We start from the raw sequence: 19,630 nt of genomic DNA on the forward strand, positions 1-19,630 counted from the left end.
TCCTCCATCACACATCCACCGGGTGGTATCCCAGCTAAGTAGGCAGTTCAATTATCACAAGCATAACTAAATCAGCTGTTTCACTACTGTGTGTAAGTTTAGTTAATAGCAGAATAAAAACTGTATAGCAAAGTTACTTTTACATTATACATATAGAATCCAGTTTTTTTAGTATTTTTGAAAAGCCAGTATTATGATATGTATTTATAACCCTGCCCTGGGCAGTGCCAGCACAGCAGGCAGGGCTGTGGCACAGCTCCTGTGCCAGGGGTCCCCTCTGTGGCACTCCTGGGTGGGCACTTTGGGGTGGCCCCTCTGCTCTCCATGCCCACAAACACCTGGAGCAGCTTTTGGCTCAGTTTCTCTCTTATCCCTCTTTCCCCCACCAAGATTTCCTCCTCCCAGCCTTCTCCAGAAGCTCTAATGGATCCTGTCCTTGCTTTTACCACTCCTTGTTCTGCCTGCATAACACCATCCTCAAATGGCTGCTGCTGTCATAAAACACCTCCCAGATCTTTCCTGGGCATTTCCCAGACAAAGAAAAATCCCACCCCCATTTCCAGGCTCCTTGCAGATAACCAGCTATCCAAGTTCTCCTTATCTTTAATTATTTTTTTAATGCTCCTTTCCTGTTTGATACAGCTTGTTCCTCCATTTAACCTTTTTTTAAGCTTTGCCAATTATTTTTCACTCTGACTTTACAATTTATCTAAACTGACACCAGTGCCTTTTCCTGTAAAAGTTTATTTGTGTACAAAACAAATCGGTTTTGACTTTGACATTTTTTATAAAAAGTTCATGATACATCACAAAACTAAGGCATGTAAAAAAAAATACAGCTGGCTTCCCATGGGTTCACTGCCTTTTTTCAGTGCCACAGAAATTCAAAGTCCTTGAAGCTTGCTGAAAATACCAAAGAAAAACAGTATTTAGAAGGTTTATTTTAAAAATAGTTCATAATGTTCTCCTATTTCTTTATCTAGGAAACACTTGATAATGTTTGCAACTATTTAAAGACCTGAAGTATCTCACGGTGTGATATTTTAATATTAAAGTAGAAGTTAAATGGGCTGACCCATTATTAATTCCCTGGGAAGGTTTCTCCAACAAGGAGAAGATAAATTTATGCTTTTCCTCATGGGTTATACCATCATTATTTCAAACAGGTAAATTTTCATCCATTTTAAGCCCTTTGATACATTTAACACTTTTTTGGTGTTGCAGCTAGCTTTTCTCCAGTCAGTGGAATTAAAAAGTGCAGATTTGAAAATATGTGAAATCAAAGCCTGAAAGTGGCTTCTGGGCTTGATGATTATCACAAAATGAAGCAAAAAAATTTCCTAAATGTAATTAAGTTATGTAACAACCATCATCCCCAGAAACAAATCTCCTTCCCAGTTAGTTCTCTATCACTGAAAATCAGTCAGTGCAATCATCTCCTTTCACTTTTGAATTGTGCTTCCCATCACTGATATTTGTAATTTCTACATTTATTGCTTTAGTGCTGGGCATTTGATTTTGTTACACTGCCTAAGTATGAAGTTTAAGTTAAGCTGCTGAAATATTAATACACGTTAACACTTTTTTGGTGTTACAGCTAGCTTTTCTCCAGTCAGTGGAATGAACAAGTGCAGATTTAAAAATATATGAAATCAAAGCCTGAAAGTGGCTTCTGGGCATGATAATTATCACAAAATGAAGTAAAACCTTTTCCCAAATTTAATTAATTTATGTAACAACCATCATCCCCAGAAACAAATCTGCTCTCCAGTTAGTTCTCTATCACTGAAAATCAGTCAGTGCAATCATCTCCTTTTACTTTTGAATTGTGCTTTCCATTTGTAATTTCTACATTTATTGCTCCAGTTCTGGGCATTTGGATTTGTTGCACTGCCTAAGTATGAAGTGTAAGTTAAGGTGCTGAAATATTAAAATATTACAATTTTTATGTGGTTTTTATCTTATTTTTATGATAATCAGAAACTCAACACATAAGAAATAAATATTTACCTGTCTTCAACTGTCTTGTTGGAGGGGTAGAACACCTTGAAGCAAAATCCACTTCTGGGAAACGAGCCCTGTGAAGGAAAAAGGGGGGGAAAAATCCCATTTCTGAGAGGAAAATGGCAGTGCAGGGGTGAGGAGGGAGGGAGGGGAGGTGCTCACGGGGTTGATGCAGAGGCACTCGCTGCTGGTGACACTGAAGGGGTCGTGTTTGTCAGCTGTGACCAGCACGTCTGGCAGGGGATAAACCCTCAGGGAGTAATCGTAGGCCCAGAACACGGGGCTGACGTACAGGGGCAGCGGGCTCAGGTGGGCCTGCGACAGAATGGTCTTCACAAACTGCAACAAAAAACAAATATTTGCTTATAAGCATTATGCCTGGGATAAAATGGTCTTCACAAACTGCAACAGCAAAAACAAACCCACAAACATTTGGTTATAAGCATTATGCCTGGGATAAAATGGTCTTCACAAACTGCAACAAAAAAACCCCACAAACATTTGGTTATAAGAATTATACCTGGGATAAAATGGTCTTCACAAACTGCAACAGCAAAAACAAACCCACAAACATTTGGTTATAAGCATTATACCTGGGATAAAATGGTCTTCACAAACTGCAACCAGAAAACAAACCCACAAACATTTGGTTATAAGTATTATACCTGGGACAAAATGGTCTTCACAAACTGCAAACAAAAAAACAAACCCACAAACATTTGGTTATAAGTATTATACCTGGGATAAAATGGTCTTCACAAACTGCAACAAAAAACAAACATTTGGTTATAAGCATTATGCCTGGGATAAAATAGTCTTCACAAACTGCAACAGCAAAAACAAACCACAAACATTTGGTTATAAGCATTATACCTGGGATAAAATGGTCTTCACAAACTGCAACAAAAAACCCCACAAACATTTGGTTTTGAGCATTACACCTGGGATGAAATGGTCTTCACAAAATGCAACGGCAAAAACAAACCACAAACACTTGGTTAGAAATATATGAGGCATTTATCCCCTGGGATAAAATGGTCCTCACAAACTGCAACAAAAAAAACCCCAACAAAAATAAAAACATTTTTAAAAAATTTAAAAAATAAAAAAAAACAAACACATAAACACTTGGTTTTAAGCATTACCCCGGGATAAAGTGGTCTTCATAAACTGCAACAAAAAACCCCCACACACATTTGGTTCTTCACAAACTGCAACCAAAAAAAAAAAAAAAACCCAAACCCACAAACATTTGGTTTTGAGCGTTACACCTGGGATAAAATGATCTTCATAAACTGCAAGAAAAACCCCCACAAACATTTGGTTTCAAGCATTACACCTGGGATAAAATGGTCTTCACAAACTGCAACAAAAAAACCACCAAAAACAAAAACAAACAAAAATTACATTAAAAAAACAAATAGAAAAAAAACAAAAAAAAACAAAAACAAAAAAAACTCAAAACCCCAAACAAACAAACATTTGGTTTTAAGCATTACACCTGGGATAAAATGGTTTTTACAAACTGCAACAAAAAACTCCACAAACACTTGGTTTTGAGCATTACACCAGGGATAAAATGGTCTTAACAAACTGCAACAAAAAAAAAAAAAGCCAAAAACAAAAATTAAAAAAAAAACCCACGAAAAAATAACCACAAGAAAAACAAAACCCACAAACACTTGGGTTTAAGCATTACCCCGGGATAAAAAAAGTCTTTACAAACTGCAACAAAATAAACAAATCCACAAACACCTGGTTTTAAGCATTACACCTGGGATAAAATGGTCTTCACAAACTGCAACCAAAAAACAAAAAAACCCAACCAACCAAACAAATATTTAAAAAAATAAACAAAACCTCCACAAACACTTGGTTTCGAGCATTACCCCTGGGATAAAATGCTCTTCACAAACTGCAAATAAAAGCCCCCAAATCTTGGTTTGAAGCATTTGCTGCAAGCTCAGTTCACCCCTGCATGTGTCAGTGTGGGTTAATAAAGAACCTTTTTAAAACTGGAAATGTTTGGGGTTTTTTTGTATCTCATTCCTGCTGATTATTAATGATTTCTAGAGGAAAGCAGTGAGCTGCTCCTTCCTTTCTTCAGTTGTGGAGGTTTTAATACACAAAGGCCTTTTTAAAGGCCAGCATTTGAAGATGTCACAATTATCTCATCAATCAGACTCTCCAGGAGAATCCCTTACCTGTTCCTCCAGCCCAGAAAGCACCAACACTGCCACAACTCTCATTTTTTGGCTTTTATTTTCCTTACTGCTTTCCAGTTAACCACACTTAAAAAGTCTTTTCCCTGAACTGAAGAAATCCTTTGATTCCCAGATGATTTTCCTTTCTTTGGGACAAAATTTCCTTCTCTCTTGATTTTTTTTTTCCCACTGATGGCTGAATTAAAATAGGCCAAAAAGGCAGAGGAAAAGTGGAGTGTGCAAAAAACAACCTGCAGAAAGTGCTGCAATTCCACATTTCCTTCCCTTGGATGAGGACAGGGAAGAGTCAGGAATTGAAATGTGCCCCCAAAACCAAGGTAGCTCAGTGTCCATGGGATGTTCACAGAAACACTGAGCTAAAACACCTTTCTGAGGCAAACAAACACAGAAACTCCTGTAAAATAAATAAAACCTGACTCCATCCACCACTGCAATCAGCCAGGACTACCTGGATGGTTCTCACCCCATTATTTCAGTCAATCCCCTCAGCTCCTGCTGTGGATTCATTAAGTGCAACCACAACCCAGAGCTCACTGATGGGTGAGAAGCAGAATTTCAATTTCAGCTGAGGAGACAAAAGAAGCAGATGAATTTTAGAGGAATTTGCTGCTCTACTGCAAATGGTACTGGGTAACCAATCAAATCTTTAAAAAAAACTGTAATTTCCATTCAAATTTAGGAATCAGTGTTTCTTGGCAGGACATTGAGGTTTGGCTGCTGCTCTGAAGTTCTGTGCTCAAGGGCAGCTCCAGTGTGATAGAATCACTCAATCCCACCTTAAACTATCATGGTTTGAGTTATTTTGCTGTCAAAATGTCAAGAAAAATAAGAATTCTCAATGTATAAATCCTTCTCACAACCCCTCTGGGTTACTCACGCAATGTGGCACAAAAATGAGCATCAGAGCCCCCAAATCCAGCCCTGCTGATCAATAAAATCAAAAATCTTGGCAAAAATTGGTGAATTAACTCACTCACATGGTTGGGAATGTCCATGGTGCTGCTTGGGAAGCGAACACAGTTCCTGCACATTTTGTTGACCAAATCTTCCCGGAAAATAATGATTTCCTGGGTGCAGTACTGAACCCTGAGTGAAAACAGCAGGGAAATTAATTCAGGTTAACCTGACAATGAGGGAGATGCATTAGAAAGTTGATCTCCCTCTAATACAGACAACTGAATGAAAAGAATACTTTCCCTTATGATGCTTTTCAGCAGGAATTTTATATTCAATATCATTTTCTTAGCACTACATCCTTTCTTCACTGATTTTTTATGTTTTAGTGCATTTAAAACTAGTTACAATTCATGAAAGTGAAGAGTTCTATTAATTTGAAAAATTTAAGGCAAATTTTCCTCAAAATTTACATGCTTTGAAACTTATATTTGCACATAATTTATTTTATAAAATTAGCAGTTACATGGTTACCTGCAGGGATTTGTGGTGAAAACTGAAAATGGCACCAGCTGTCTGAATTCCTGAGTGATATTTTCAGCCAGGGGAGGTCTAAAATAAATAAAAAATAAGAGGTATCAACAAAGACTCTTACCATCTTTAACTCAAATTTCACTCAAAATTCCAAGATGTCAGGAAGGGAAGCAAACTGACCTTGGTAAAATGGAACCAGGCCCAGGATCTTCAGGACCAGGGACAAACACAAATCGGCTACTGCAAAAAAAACAAAAAAAACAGAAAAAATAAAAGTTTAACAAACCACTTTTGTATAAACTGATCTAAAAACTGGGTCTGATGTTCTGAATTCAGAGAGCAGGAGCCAGGGAAGTATCCCAGGGGGAGACCTTGGCTCCCTCATTAGCACTTTCCATGCCTAAGCTATTTTAGATAAAATCAAGCTCACCCTGCTCCCAAACAAAGCTGCAGGCCTGTTACAAAAGCAGCTTTTTATCTGATCACAGCTGCCTCACAAGACACAGAAAATAGGGTAACTCTCAGCTTCTGCAAGCAATTAAAGGCTTCACAAAATAAACAGATTTCCCCTTGCTCTGTACCTTTGGTGGATGCTGGGATATTCACATATAATATCTGCCAGAGCCTTCAAAGAACCTGGGAAAAGCAGGGCACAACACCTGGTTAGAAATACACAAATAAACACACCTTGGGTGGATCCCTCTCTGCTGAAAGGGTTTCTTTTCTGCTCTCTTCATTTGTTTGTCAGCATGATTTTAATTCAGTGCACGTGTCTGGCTGTTTGCAAGGACCTCACCTTTCAGGGACTGGATTTGATTTTTGCCATATGGTGCAGATGAAAAATTTCCACAGAAGAAAAAGCAGGTGGGAGGTGCAGAGGAATAACCTGGGAGAAGAGAGGATCTGTGAGTACCTGTACCCATCTGTGCCCATCCTCTTCCAGCACCCAGCCCAACCCAGGAAAAGCAGGAACTCAAACAGCACTTCAGGCTCTGCTGCTGTTAATACACCTGACTGATTTTCTTGATCCAGGCTGTTTTCAGCTCAGAAAGGGGATGGCAGTGCACAAATGTCACTTTGAGGGAGCCCTGTGGCATTTCCAGGCTGAGCTCCAGCAGTGTTTGTGTGCATCCAACTCCTGCCCCAGCCACAGAATCACACCAAGTGCAATTATTATAAATAATGCCATTTTTAAATGCATTATTGCCTTCAAGAAGAAAACAGCAAACAGGCAGCACTGGGCTGCTATTAACCTCCCTGATCATCCCAATTTAAGGGCTCTCCCAACATCCAATTCCCCCTCTGGCATTACAAAGCAACAGTAACTGGAATTGCCTGAGCAGCTTGAGGATCTGATGAGTGCTCACAACCTCACCCATTAACTGCTTCAAAGCAAAGGGGGGGGAAAAGGAAACCTGATTCCCATCCCTGAAATAAAAATAGAAACAGCTACTCAGGCATTCATCTCACACCCAAGTTCCTCTCCATTTTCCTGACACACAGAATCACACTTGGATTTACTTCACTGCTTTTCAAAGGGCTGGTAAATAGAACAGAATTGCTTAGCCCAGAGAAATGGCTCATCAATATTTTCCCTTGCTCTCCCCCACAGCTGCTCGTTGAGTTGATAACTAAGGTTATTACTGGCCTGTGAAAGTCTCAGAATAGCAAATGCAAGGTGAGCATCCCTGCCAGGGGAGCCCAGCACACAAAGCTCAGGGAGCAAAGTCCCTTCCTGCCCTCAGCACCTGCAGGCCTGCCTCGAGCCCGGCGTGCCCAGCTCTGATCCAGACACTGAACTGGTTTGTAACTCCTGCACGACTCTGCTCATTTGTGTCCAGCTCCCTTCTGGTGAGCAGCAGCCTCCCACCCTGAATTCTGGGCTGGTTTTAAACTCACACTTCCACTGTGCCCCAGGCAGGAGGGACAGGCTGTTCCCAAACTCAAGGAGCAATTCAGAAATGCTCCTTTATATTGCATAAATGTTTTATCCAGTGCTGTCCCCATTACTGATACCAGAATCCTGCAGTGAGTTGGGCTGGAAGGAACCTTAAATCCCATCCCATCCCACCCCTGCCATGACAGGGACACCTCCCACTGTCCCAGGCTGCTCCAAGCCCATCCAGCCTGGCCTTGGGCACTGCCAGGGATCCAGGGGCTGCTCTGGGAATTCCATCCCAGTCCCTCTCCACCCTCCCAGCCAGAATTCCCAATTCCCAATCTCCCATCTGGCAGTGGGCAGCAATGCTCATCTCCCTGAACTAAGGAATTAATCTTCAGGTTAAGCCCAGGAAGAACTTTCAGGAGCAAGGGAAACATTCCTATCACAGCCCAGAAAATGGCTCCTGGTCAAAACCCTATTTGTACTGAGAATTTATGGAAACAAATCAGGCAAACAAGGTTTAGAGTGGAAGCAACTCTCACCTACCTGAAAACATCATGTGAAGCTTTTCCAGCACCTCTGCCTGGTCCAGCCACACATCAGACACAAACACAAACATGGCATCCTCATTCTCCTGCTCCAGCTGCTTCAGCTTGGCAGAAGCCTTCACTGATGTTGAGGAAGGGCCTCCAAAGAAGTTGATGTTCCCATAGAAGGCTCTGCAGCATTGAAATGCCCCAGTCAGGATCCCAGCATGGTCTGGGTTCAAAGGCACTTTAGAGCTCATCCCATTCCAGTGGGATGGGATCCATTCCACTCCCACTGTCCCAGGGATCCACTCTCTCAGCAGCAAGGAATTTATGATTCCCATGGAACAGCTGCCTGGCTTGGCCATTGAGAAGGGTTTACATCCCAATTTCCATTAATAAGCACAACCCAAAGGCTTTTGGAAGGGTTTTTCTGCCAACCCTGCAGTGCCTCCAAGCCCAGAACTGCTTCCTTAAAATGGGATTTATTTTAAAGCATTTGGGGAGGAGGAAGAATAACAGACTTGAATGTCAGAGAAATTACAAAATAACAATGATCTTACTTAGAAAGCCCAGGGAAAACATGAAGTGAGGCTGCCAAAAGCCACTTTTGTACCTCGTGGTAGCAGAAGGCTCAGTGGGCGGAAATCCAAAAGCGTTCACATGGAAAACTTCATCTTCATACCAGCCTAGGAGGTTTTGGAAGAGCAAAACAGCAAAAGAACCCTTGAGTTTTTCTAAGAGCATCGTGTCCCAGACATTAGTCAGAGCTGGCAGCCGTGCTGCACTGCTAGCCCCAGCCTCCATCAATCCCTCTCTGGTGGCAGCAGAACCAGAGCAGGGAATGAGTTGGGTGGAAAAAGGGCTGAGAAGGAAATCAACTTTGTTTCTAAACCCCAGCTATTCCTGGGAGTGGATCTGCTGCACAGCCACAGAACAACCCCTGAAGCACACAAGGATTGCCTGATTTTGCTGGCCCCATCCCAGTGCTCCTCCTTGTCTCAAACCCCACTGTTGAGAACAGAAGGAACTTGGTGATTTATTTATTTATTTATCCCCACTCTCATTTCTGCTCCCAGCTTCTTCCTACAAGCATAAAACACCCCAGAAAACAGACTGAGATCCTGGATCTTGCACAGAGGAACATTCCACAGACAGAAATAGCCTCTTTTTTTTTTTTTTTTTTTTTTTTTTTTTTTTTTTTTTTGCTAAAACAAGGCTCCAAAACTGCAAGCTCTTACATCATCCTAATGAGAAGCCTCATTAAAAAGCTTTGCCAGCACAGAGCAGTATTTTCAGATCATTAAATCATTCCTCTGGTTATTCCAGGCTGTCTTCCTAATCCACTCATAACTTCTCCAAGCACGCTGGGGCCAATCCTCAAAGCTGCTCACATTCCCCAAAACCCCCAAATTCCTCCTCTCTGCCTCCAGAGTCACAGCAAAAAGCTGAAGGCCAAAAATCTCAGTGATGGTCACCAAAATGAGACTTCTCTGCTCAGCCACAGCTTGAGCAGAATAATTTATTACAAGCTAAAACATAAACCCAGTCTGCTTTACCTTCTGCCAGAACAAAGGAGGATTCAGTGTATAACCCACTGTGGAACTGGTGCAGCAAGGTTAAGGAATGTATTTTTCTTAAAGTAAGTTTTTGAACCAAAATTTTGCTAATGGATTTGGACAGCATTGAAAGGTCACAGGCTGCCTGGAGAGCCTGGGAATTCCCTGGCACCTGAGCAGGTCAGTCCAGAGAGAGCCCAGGAACTGGAGCAGGCTCTGCTTCCATGGGGAGGGAAAGTCCAATGTCCAAGGGAAAGGCAGGACAAGGAATTGCAAACGAAGGAGAAAGAGCTGCAGCTCCCAAGATGGAATTCTGAATGGTCAGCATTGATTTGCTGCTCCATTTCAGATCCTGCAGCTCTACAGGAAATTCCATCCCAACAAAAGGATATTGCTTTACTGAGGTCTAGCTGCACCACTCCTGTGGGGTCTTCTAGGAAAAACTTCCCCTACAAAACAGGATTCATTAATAAAGCAAAATATACCAGACACACAAAAACTTCAATCAGAAACATCTATCAGTCAGCATTTAGAAATCATTTGGTTGGTTTAATGTTTTAAGATGGAAAGAAATGAAAATAATGTAATTTATTGGAAATGTATCTCAGCAGCTTCCCTGGGAGCTGCTGCAGTTGGGATTGCTGGTGTTCCCCTCCCTAAAATCACAAAGCAGGGCACTGGCAACTCCAAACTCAGCCACGGGAAGCTCGAGCCTCTCAAAGGGACAAGCCAAAAAATCCTCACTGCTTCTGGTTGCTGACATAAAAATTTTATAGTGGGAAGACAAATAAAGACATTTCCACACACACTGGCACTGAATGCTTGTGGAAAAGTCTCTCAGAATGAGTCAGTGTGAGATATTTCAGTTTTCTCATTTTTAATGCATTACAGCCCTGAGTGAGCTGTGATCAGAGACCCCACGGCATAAAGGAACTCACCTCCTTGAGCTGAGTGATCATCCCCAGCACAATGAGCAGTGATCAGAGACCCCACAGCAAAAAGGAACTCACCTCCTTGAGCTGAGTGATCATCCCCAGCACAATGAGCAGTGATCAGAGACCCCACAGCAAAAAGGAACTCACCTCCTTGAGCTGAGTGATCATCCCCAGCACAATCACTTCTCCCACCTTAGCTGGACTGCCCAAGAGAGTCTCCACTGTCTTCAGCTGGGGTCAAAGGCAAAGAATCCAATCAGAGTCAAATCAAACCCTCCAAACTCAAACTCCCTTGGTTGCTTTTTCCCCCAAAGCCCCACAGAGGACATGGCTGTGCATGAACACCCAGCTGAGCCAGAGGATCCAGGCTCATCACCAAAATCAGAGCCTGATTTCTGAATGTGCCTTAGGAGCAGATTCCCAATAGTGGCTGCTAGCATAAAGAACTGCTGTCATTATTTGGATTAAAACTCCCAACTTCTTACCTGGAATTTGTTCTTGCTATCATCAGGATGAGCATCCACTGGTGAAGGAGTGAACAGCTCATGTCTGTGAGTCCTCTGCACAAACCAAAATTGAAGTGATTCAGTTTAAAAAGAAATGAGCACTGCCAAAAAGCCAGTTTGCTACAAGCACTATGCAAAACAGAAAGTTCTTCAGAAAGAAGAAAGTAAGAACTTCAGAAAGTTCTTACTCCATCCAACAACTTTTAATAATTCTTTTGACAAGAATTTACTTCCAAGAAACAGATGATCAATAACACCAGATCATAAAACTAAGCCTAAAAAATGCACGAGGCAATAAAATAAGCCTAAAGAAAGTGTCATGAAAGCATCTGTGAGGCTGCTAAGGAAGTTCTTAGTGACAAGCTGGGAGGCAGAGGGCTTATGAGGGGAGAGCAGGGTGTGTGTCTGGAAGAAGGGGGAGCAGGGTGTGTCTGGGAGGAGCAGGGAGGGCAGGGTGTGTTTCTGGAAGGATCAGGGTGTGTGTCTGGAAGGAGCAGGGTGTGTGTCTGGAAGGAGCAGGGTGTGTGTCTGGAAGGATCAGGGTGTTTCTGGAAGGAGCAGGAGGGCAGGGTGTGTGTCTGGAAGGAGCAGGGTGTGTCTGGAAGGAGCAGGAGGGCAGGGTGTGTTTCTGGAAGGAGCAGGGTGTGTCTGGAAGGAGCAGGGTGTTTCTGGAAGGATCAGCATGTTTCTGGGAGGAGCAGGGAGGTCAGGGTGTGTGTCTGGAAGGAGCAGGGTGTTTCTGGGAGGAGCAGGGTGTGTCTGGGAGGAGCAGGGAGGTCAGGGTGTGTGTCTGGAAGGAGCAGGGTGTTTCTGGAAGGATCAGGGTGTTTCTGGAAGGAGCAGGAGGGCAGGGTGTGTGTCTGGAAGGATCAGGGTGTGTCTGGAAGGAGCAGGAGGGCAGGGTGTGTTTCTGGAAGGATCAGGGTGTTTCTGGAAGGAGCAGGGAGGTCAGGGTGTGTGTCTGGAAGGAGCAGGGTGTGTCTGGAAGGAGCAGGAGGGCAGGGTGTGTTTCTGGAAGGATCAGGGTGTGTCTGGAAGGAGCAGGGTGTGTCTGGAAGGAGCAGGGAGGTCAGGGTGTGTTTCTGGAAGGATCAGGGTGTGTCTGGAAGGAGCAGGAGGGCAGGGTGTTTCTGGGAGGAGCAGGGTGTGTCTGGAAGGAGCAGGGTGTTTCTGGGAGGAGCAGGGTGTGTCTGGAAGGAGCAGGGAGGTCAGGGTGTGTTTCTGGAAGGATCAGGGTGTTTCTGGAAGGAGCAGGAGGGCAGGGTGTGTGTCTGGAAGGAGCAGGGTGTGTCTGGAAGGAGCAGGGTGTGTCTGGAAGGAGCAGGAGGGCAGGGTGTGTGTCTGGAAGGAGCAGGGTGTGTCTGGAAGGATCAGGGTGTGTCTGGAAGGAGCAGGGAGGTCAGGGTGTGTTTCTGGAAGGATCAGGGTGTTTCTGGAAGGAGCAGGAGGGCAGGGTGTGTTTCTGGAAGGAGCAGGGTGTGTCTGGAAGGAGCAGGGTGTGTTTCTGGAAGGAGCAGGGTGTTTCTGGAAGGAGCAGGATGTTTCTGGAAGGAGCAGGGTGTGTCTAGGAGGAGCAGGGAGGTCAGGGTGTGTTTCTGGAAGGATCAGGGTGTTTCTGGAAGGATCAGGGTGTTTCTGGAAGGAGCAGGAGGGCAGAGTGTGTGTCTGGAAGGAGCAGGGTGTTTCTGGAAGGAGCAGGAGGGCAGGGTGTGTTTCTGGAAGGAGCAGGGTGTTTCTGGGAGGAGCAGGGTGTGTCTGGAAGGAGCAGGAGGGCAGGGTGAGTGTCTGGAAGGATCAGGGTGTGTCTGGAAGGAGCAGGTCCCTCCCTGGCTCTGACCTGCTGCAGGATGGAGTAGCGCTCCCGGAACAGCTCCGCCTTGTCCCGGGCAGTCCCAAACAAACTCGGCCTGGGCAGGTCAGTCATGGACAGGCTGCAGGGAACCAGCACAAGCCCAGGGTCACACAGGGATATTCCCACAGCAAGAGGAGTTATTGATCTGAAAGGCCTGGGAGGCTGCAAAAGCTGCACCCTGATTTGGGCACATTCCTGCTCAGGATCCTGAGTTTCTGCATTTCTGCATCCATTTCATTCCCCTCTAACTCACAGGCCTTGAGATTTATCCTTCCACCCAAAGAGACCTCTGCAGAAATCCATTTTAAAAAAAGCAGTTATGCCTTTAAGCAGTTGTGAACAAAAGCATTATTCCTGCAGTTTCTCACCAGCTGCTCCTAATTTTTCTTTGTTACTGTTTGGAGCTCTCCTTAGAAACCCCCCAGGGCTTCAGAGAGCTGCAAGATACAGACTAAGAAATAAATACAGGCAACAGACAGATCAAATTTATTAAAAAAATAAATTTAAACAACCCGATGTGAGAAAAAAAATAACCCCAAACTACCTTTGGTGATGTATGACCTTAGCCTTACTGTCTTTTTTATTCATTAGGTGGAATAAACTTGGTTTATGGTCTTAAACATTTATTGCTTTTCTCACTCAGGCTTCAGCTGAACAGAGCCAAGAGGGAAAGATTAAAACCAGACTTATCCTATAGAGGTTTTGTTCTTAAAACAGAAAGTGCTTGAAATTTAAAATATTGCAGACTTACGGCAGGAACTTCTTTCTTTCTGAATTATAAATAAAACGTGGGATGTCAAAGGCTCCAATAATGTTGAAAACATTTTCTCTGAAATAAGAACAGGGACAGATTAACTGCATGTTACCTTCCATGCAAAACCATTCTGTGATTCCATGAAGTGGTGAAACAAACTGACAAATATGTTCAATATCATCACCACTTCTCTTTCTATTTTATTTTCTATTTCTTAGTCTATTTTCTTCTTCAACTTTTAGTTAAATAATGAAAAAGACTTGTCCCTGTGATCTGTAGAGCTGTAGAGCTTTTCCCTTCAGGACTCTGCACTGAGAATCTGTACAAATGGATTTCTCTTCACTTCTGGAGCAGAAAAAAACCTACATTGAGTCTAAAAAAGCACTACAAAGAAGAGTCACCCTCACACCATCTGCATCATAAAGATTCCAAAGGCAAGGAGCAAAGCTAAACCCAAATTTTCTCCATCCTGAGAGGCTAGGGGATGACAGGATCTAATTGACATGCCCAGCAAACCATCTCTTTTCATGCTCTGCATCAATGATGTGAACACGAAAGGAAACACATCCATCAGCATCAAAATGTTCTCAGAAACTCCAGTAATTGCTCCACACTTTGTTATCACAGAAGGGAAATCAATCAGGGCTTCAAAAAACTAAACAAAAAAGCAGGAGCAGGCACCCCAGAGGAAAACTTCTCCTAAGTGCTTTCAGAAAAGAAAGGAACAAAGCAGCAACTTGAGATAACTTTCATCTAGAGCAAAGCAAATACAGCATGGCCAGAAGTGTTGGTTAATATTCCACCTGCAGCACACCCAGTACAACCCCAGGAGCTGAATTCCAGAATTCCAGGTTCTGTTCAGGGCCCCTGGAGGCCCAGCCATGAGAACAAAGGCTCCGAGGAGCAACCTGGTGATGCCTTGAGCAGGCTGCCCCAGAGCAGAGGCTGGATGGAGCTCCAGAATAAAGCAGGGATTTATCCAAAGCATCTCCTCCATGGATCCACCTGGGGCAGCACCAGAGCCCAGCCAGGGCTGCACCCAAGATCAACCAAAATGGCCCCAAAATGCACGGCCGGGCACGGGCTCTGTCCCTGGGATCAGTTCTGCTCCATTTGCACCTTGCAGTTCATTGTCCCATTCCAGCTTTAGCCCAGGCAGTCCCACCCTGCTTGTTTTTCTCTCTCCAGCCCACGGGGTTTGTGCTCCTGGGCTGAGATTTGGGTCATTTGTCCTTGGTGCCCAGCTGGAGCAGGAATTGTTTTGTCTCCCTGCTCTGTGCACAGAGCTCAGAACTGCACCTCATCAGAACCATCCCCTGATATGGAGCCCAGACCCTCACACTAAAGCAGCACAGAATGTGAAAAATAGAAAAGCTGAACCTGAGGCATCAACTCCATCACTACCCTGGGCAACTTTTCCATGAAGAAATGTTCCCAAATTCCAATCCAAACCTGCCCTGGCCCAGCCTGAGGCCGTTCCCTCTGCTCCTGTCCCTGTTCCCTGGAGCAGAGCCCGACCCCCCTTGGGGCTGTGCCCTCCTGGCAGGAGCTGTGCAGAGCCACAAGGGCCCCTGAGCCTCCTTTGCTCCAGGTGAGCCCTGCCCAGCTCCTCAGGGATTCTGCAGCCCCTGCCCGGCTCCTCAGGGATTCTGCAGCCCCTGCCCAGCTCCTCAGGGATTCTGCAGCCCCTGCCCAGCTCCTCAGGGATTCTGCAGCCCCTGCCCAGCTCCTCAGGGATTCTGCAGCCCCTGCCCAGCTCCCTCAGGGATTCTGCAGCCCCAGCCCAGCTCCTCAGGGATTCTGCAGCCCCTTCCCAGCTCCCTTAGAGTCTCCTGGGGCTCCCTGTCTGAAGGGAAATTCAGGTTGGATATTAAGAAGAAGTTTTTTACAGAAATGCTGATAAAGTTCTGGAATGGCTGCCTGGGGAGGTGGTGCAGTCCCCATCCCTGGGTGTGTTTAACAAAACCTGGATGTGGCACTGGGTGCCAGGGCTGAGTTTTTCTCTCCCTGCTCTGTGCACAGAGCTCACCATCCCCCTCATATGAAGCTCAGACCCACACACTAAAGCAGCACAGAATGTGAAAATACAAAAGTTAAACCCTGAGGCATCACTGGAGCAAAGGCAAAAGCACAAGAGAGCAATGCCTGCAGACAGTGCCTGGCACTCCTGTCCCCAGGAGGAACAAGGAAATGCCAGCACTCCCAGCAGTGCCCAGAACATTTGGAATGTCACCTACATGGCCTCATCCGGGGCACGGCTGCATTCCTGGACTGCTGCTTCCACCAGGGGCTGCTCAATCATGTTGGATGACACTGCAAAGAAAAACCCCAAGGGTTAAACCTGCAGCAAGGAAGGGAGTGAGTCTCCAACATCTCACATTCAATGGCTGAGTCTCCTCACAGGAACACACACAAATAATTCATGTAATGGCACACAGATGGATCACTTAATATTGCCACCAAAGGGACACATTCCACTGGGGAAAAAATACCCCAAACATGCAGAGCAAGACAATTATAGTTTATGCAAAGCTTCCAAATATATCACAAATGTGTTAGAGCTGAGCTCTCACATTCTGCAGGTTAATTTGGTTCCAGAACATTATCACAAGGATTGCTGCCTGAATTATTCCAACACAGTTCTAGAGACAGGCATATTGTTGTTTTCATTAATTTATACTGATAACTTAAATGAGTTTGAAGGCCTCCCCACACTCATAGGTAAGAATTCCTACAAAATATTCCATTAAAAAATTCCTTCAAAATATTCCATCAAAATATTCCTTCAAATTATTCTTTCAAAATATTCATTCAAAATATTCCTTCAAAATCTCCCATCCATTCCTGCCCTCTGGCAGTGGGAAGCCATTCCCTGTGTCCCATCCCTCCAATGTGTAAAAAAACTTAAAAAATTTAATATTTTAAATTGCAGTTTCAGGTACAAAGATGTCCAAACAAACTTTTAGTAATTGTCACATTGTTGCAAATCTCAGTGTTCAACCAAAATAAAAGGCAAAAAAATGCATTTATCTCAATCAACCCTTTATATCACAAAGACACCTCAGTGCCTCTGCTGCCAGTCACTGTCTTTGTCTTGGTGACATCAGAAATGCCAGGAAAATTGGCTCAAGAAAAAGAAATTGTTTACTTACAAGGCTGTTTTTCAACTGCATCGATGACATTTTCAATTATTTCATCAAGTTCTCCCTCACTGGTAGACTGGAAAGCTTCAGTGAGATACTTGAGGGCATCCCTAATCCCAGAGGAGAAAGCACAAAAAGCAATCAATGTTCAATAGTTGACACAAACTGTGCTGATTTTGGCAGGTGTGCACATCAGCACCACGTGGCTTGTGGTTAAAAAGCAGAAATAATCAGAAATAATTAGCTCTGTATAATACCACGTTGGTTTAAGTCAAAGAAAAACATCATTGGGATTGAAAATATCAGGGAAAAGATGTGGAGAACCTCAGCCTCACACAAAAAATTTCATGTTGGAAGGGAATTCTGGAGACCCTGTGGTCCAACCTTCCCCTGAAAGCAGGGTTTGGGTTATGGTGCCCAGGGCCCCGTGGAGCCAAGCCTTGAGAGCTTCCAGTGGGGGAGATTCCAGCATTCTCTACTCCATCAATGTCAAAGTTGAATTAAATTTCAATGAAGAATTAAATGTCTCTTGCCCTGCCACTGTGCATCCTTGAGAACACTTCTCACTTTTAGGAAGACTGGGATTAGCTCCTCATGAATCTTCCCTTCCTGAGGCTAAATCAACCCAAATCCTTCACATCCTCCCCATGCCAGGTTCTCTGACCTTCTAATCATGGAATGGTTTGGGCTGGAAAGGATCTTAAATCCCACCCAGTGCCACCCCTGCCATGGCAGGGACACCTCCCACTGTCCCAGGGTGCCCCAGTGCCCAGCCTGGCCTTGGGCACTGCCAGGGATCCAGGGGCAGCCACAGCTGCTCTGGCAATCCCAGCCCAGCCAGGAATTCCCAATTCCCAATCTCCCACCCATCCCTGCCCTCTGGCACTGGGAGCCATTCCCTGGCTCCTGTCCCTCCATCCCTTGTCCCCAGTCCCTCTGCAGCTCTCCTGGAGCCCCTTCAGGCCCTGCCAGGGGCTCTGAGCTCTCCCTGGAGCCTTCTCCTCTCCAGGGGAGCACCCCCAGCTCTCCAGCCTGGCTCCAGAACAGAGGGGCTCCCTGGAGCAGCTCCATGGGTTTCTCTGGATCATTCCAGCAGCTCCACATCCCTCATTTTGGACTCCAAATCCGGGCGCAGCCCTGAAGCTGGGATGTCACCAGAGCAGAGCTTCCAGCTTGTCCTGCTTCCCCACAGCCTCCAGCCCAGGACCACCTCTACAGCCCCCACAGGACCTGCTCCAGTTTAACAATATATTTGAAATTGGAGTTATTTTAATTCTCAATAACACAAGATTTAGAAATCAGGTTCTTCCCTCAACCTTAGTCAAGAGTCCCACATCAAAAATAACAAATTTCTTAGTAATGTCACCTGCTGGCCAGCCCAAGTGGCATTTTGGTGATCAGCCTGACCTTCAAAGTGTCTCAGCTCGGGGAAGTGTGGAGTCAGGAGTTCTGGACTTGTGCTCCTCTCTAATGAAAGTATCAGGGCACTGTCCAAAATAACCACATCCCAACCATGACAGAGAGGGAATTTTATTGATATTAACAAACACAAGAAAGAAAGGGAAAATAAGAGCGATGGGAGACCAAATCTCTTTTAATCATGACACCTTCCATTGCAAGCAGGAATCCCTTCTCATTGACCTTGGCATCTCTAAATAACATATCCCATTATATTGGAAATACACCATTCCTGTCTTTGGAAATGCCATTCCTTCCTCTAGCACAGAGTGCTGAGCACAAGACCGGCAAGTGGAACTCAGATCCCAGGGTTGTCAGAGTCAGAGGCTGACAAAAACACTCAACCAAACACCCGGCACCAGCATCAGGGAGGGCTGCAAGGGGAGACCATGGGCAGCCTTTGGTGGCACCCAGGGTCATGAGGGGGATGGATGGACGGACGGACGGAAGGAAGGGGCCCGCAGCAGCAGGAGCGGCTAAAGCGGCTTTGGAGGAGCCCTCAGAGGCCTCTATGCGGGGGAAGGAGGAAAAGCGGGGAAAGGCAGCCCCGACTGCGGGGGACGCGGAGCGGCCCCGGCCCCATCCCCATCCCGCACCGGCGCTCCCCGGGCCCGAGCCCGCGCGGGGCCGATCCCTGCGGGGCCGGAGCAAGATCTAGGACCGGACCAGGGTCCGGGACCGCAGCAGGGTCGGGCCCGGCGCTACTCACGGGCGCAGGACGAGCCCCCGCAGCCGGAACGCGGAGCTCAGGCGGCGCCGCAGCCGCTCGGGCTCCATGGCGGCGATGGCGCCAAACGCGGCCGGGCCGCCCCCTCAGGCCGGGCCGGCCCCGCCGCGGGAGGAGCCGGGCACGGCCCCGCTCAGCCCGGGTGGGACCAGCGCCGGTGCCAGACCCGGCTTGGGGCAGGGATTGTCCCTGGCAGTGGCTGCAGAATCCCTGAGGAGCTGGGCAGGGGCTGCAGAATCCCTGAGGGAGCTGGGCAGGGGCTGCAGAATCCCTGAGGAGCTGGGCAGGGGCTGCAGAATCCCTGAGGGAGCTGGGCAGGGGCTGCAGAATCCCTGAGGGAGCTGGGCAGGGGCTGCAGAATCCCTGAGGAGTTGGGCAGGGGCTGCAGAATCCCTGAGGAGCTGGGCAGGGGCTGCAGAATCCCTGAGGGAGCTGGGCAGGGGCTGCAGAATCCCTGAGGAGCTGGGCAGGGCTCACCTGGAGCAAAGGAGGCTCAGGGGCCCTTGTGGCTCTGCACAGCTCCTGCCAGGAGGGCACAGCCAGGGGGTCGGGCTCTGCTCCAGGGAACAGGGACAGGAGCAGAGGGAACGGCCTCAGGCTGGGCCGGGGCAGCTCAGGGTGGGCACAGCA

The 19,630-nt window shown here is 46.0% G+C and overlaps 1 protein-coding gene across 3 annotated transcripts; it reads right to left on the bottom strand.

Annotated features, from left to right (window-relative positions):
* Positions 1–724: 724 nt before the first annotated feature.
* On the bottom strand, positions 725–19,062 carry POLE2 (DNA polymerase epsilon 2, accessory subunit). Of its 3 annotated transcripts, XM_063159583.1 has the most exons (20): positions 18,983–19,062; positions 16,825–16,925; positions 15,910–15,985; positions 13,670–13,747; positions 12,904–12,997; positions 11,046–11,120; positions 10,708–10,791; positions 10,018–10,074; positions 9,626–9,674; positions 8,683–8,755; positions 8,086–8,258; positions 6,454–6,543; positions 6,239–6,293; positions 5,838–5,897; positions 5,658–5,735; positions 5,207–5,315; positions 2,743–2,766; positions 2,167–2,343; positions 2,011–2,078; positions 725–903 (listed from the first exon to the last, which is right to left on the bottom strand). In XM_063159583.1, exons 1-20 carry the CDS (start codon positions 19,048–19,050, stop codon positions 885–887), a joined length of 1,608 nt encoding a protein of 535 aa, XP_063015653.1. In that variant the 5' UTR covers positions 19,051–19,062; the 3' UTR covers positions 725–884. The 3 variants fall into 3 exon arrangements, with proteins under 3 accessions (XP_063015653.1, XP_063015654.1, XP_063015655.1); XM_063159584.1 differs by lacking the exon at positions 2,743–2,766; XM_063159585.1 differs by lacking the exons at positions 725–903; positions 2,011–2,078; positions 2,167–2,343; positions 2,743–2,766 and adding an exon at positions 3,474–3,802.
* Positions 19,063–19,630: the final 568 nt, after the last annotated feature.

The sequence above is a fragment of the Melospiza melodia genome, chromosome 6 (assembly GCF_035770615.1).
Source record: "Melospiza melodia melodia isolate bMelMel2 chromosome 6, bMelMel2.pri, whole genome shotgun sequence".
Lineage (NCBI taxonomy): Eukaryota > Metazoa > Chordata > Aves > Passeriformes > Passerellidae > Melospiza > Melospiza melodia.

Bases quoted from the DNA above. Each gene is read 5' to 3' on its own strand.
- POLE2 (XM_063159583.1), bottom strand. From the start codon at position 19,050: ATGGAGCCCGAGCGGCTGCGGCGCCGCCTGAGCTCCGCGTTCCGGCTG. The intron at 16,926-18,982 runs GTGAGTAGCGCC...CTCTGGGATTAG, and splicing joins CGGGGGCTCGTCCTGCGCCC to GGATGCCCTCAAGTATCTCA. The intron at 6,294-6,453 runs GTGAGGTCCTTG...TGCTTTTCCCAG, and splicing joins TCAAATCCAGTCCCTGAAAG to GTTCTTTGAAGGCTCTGGCA.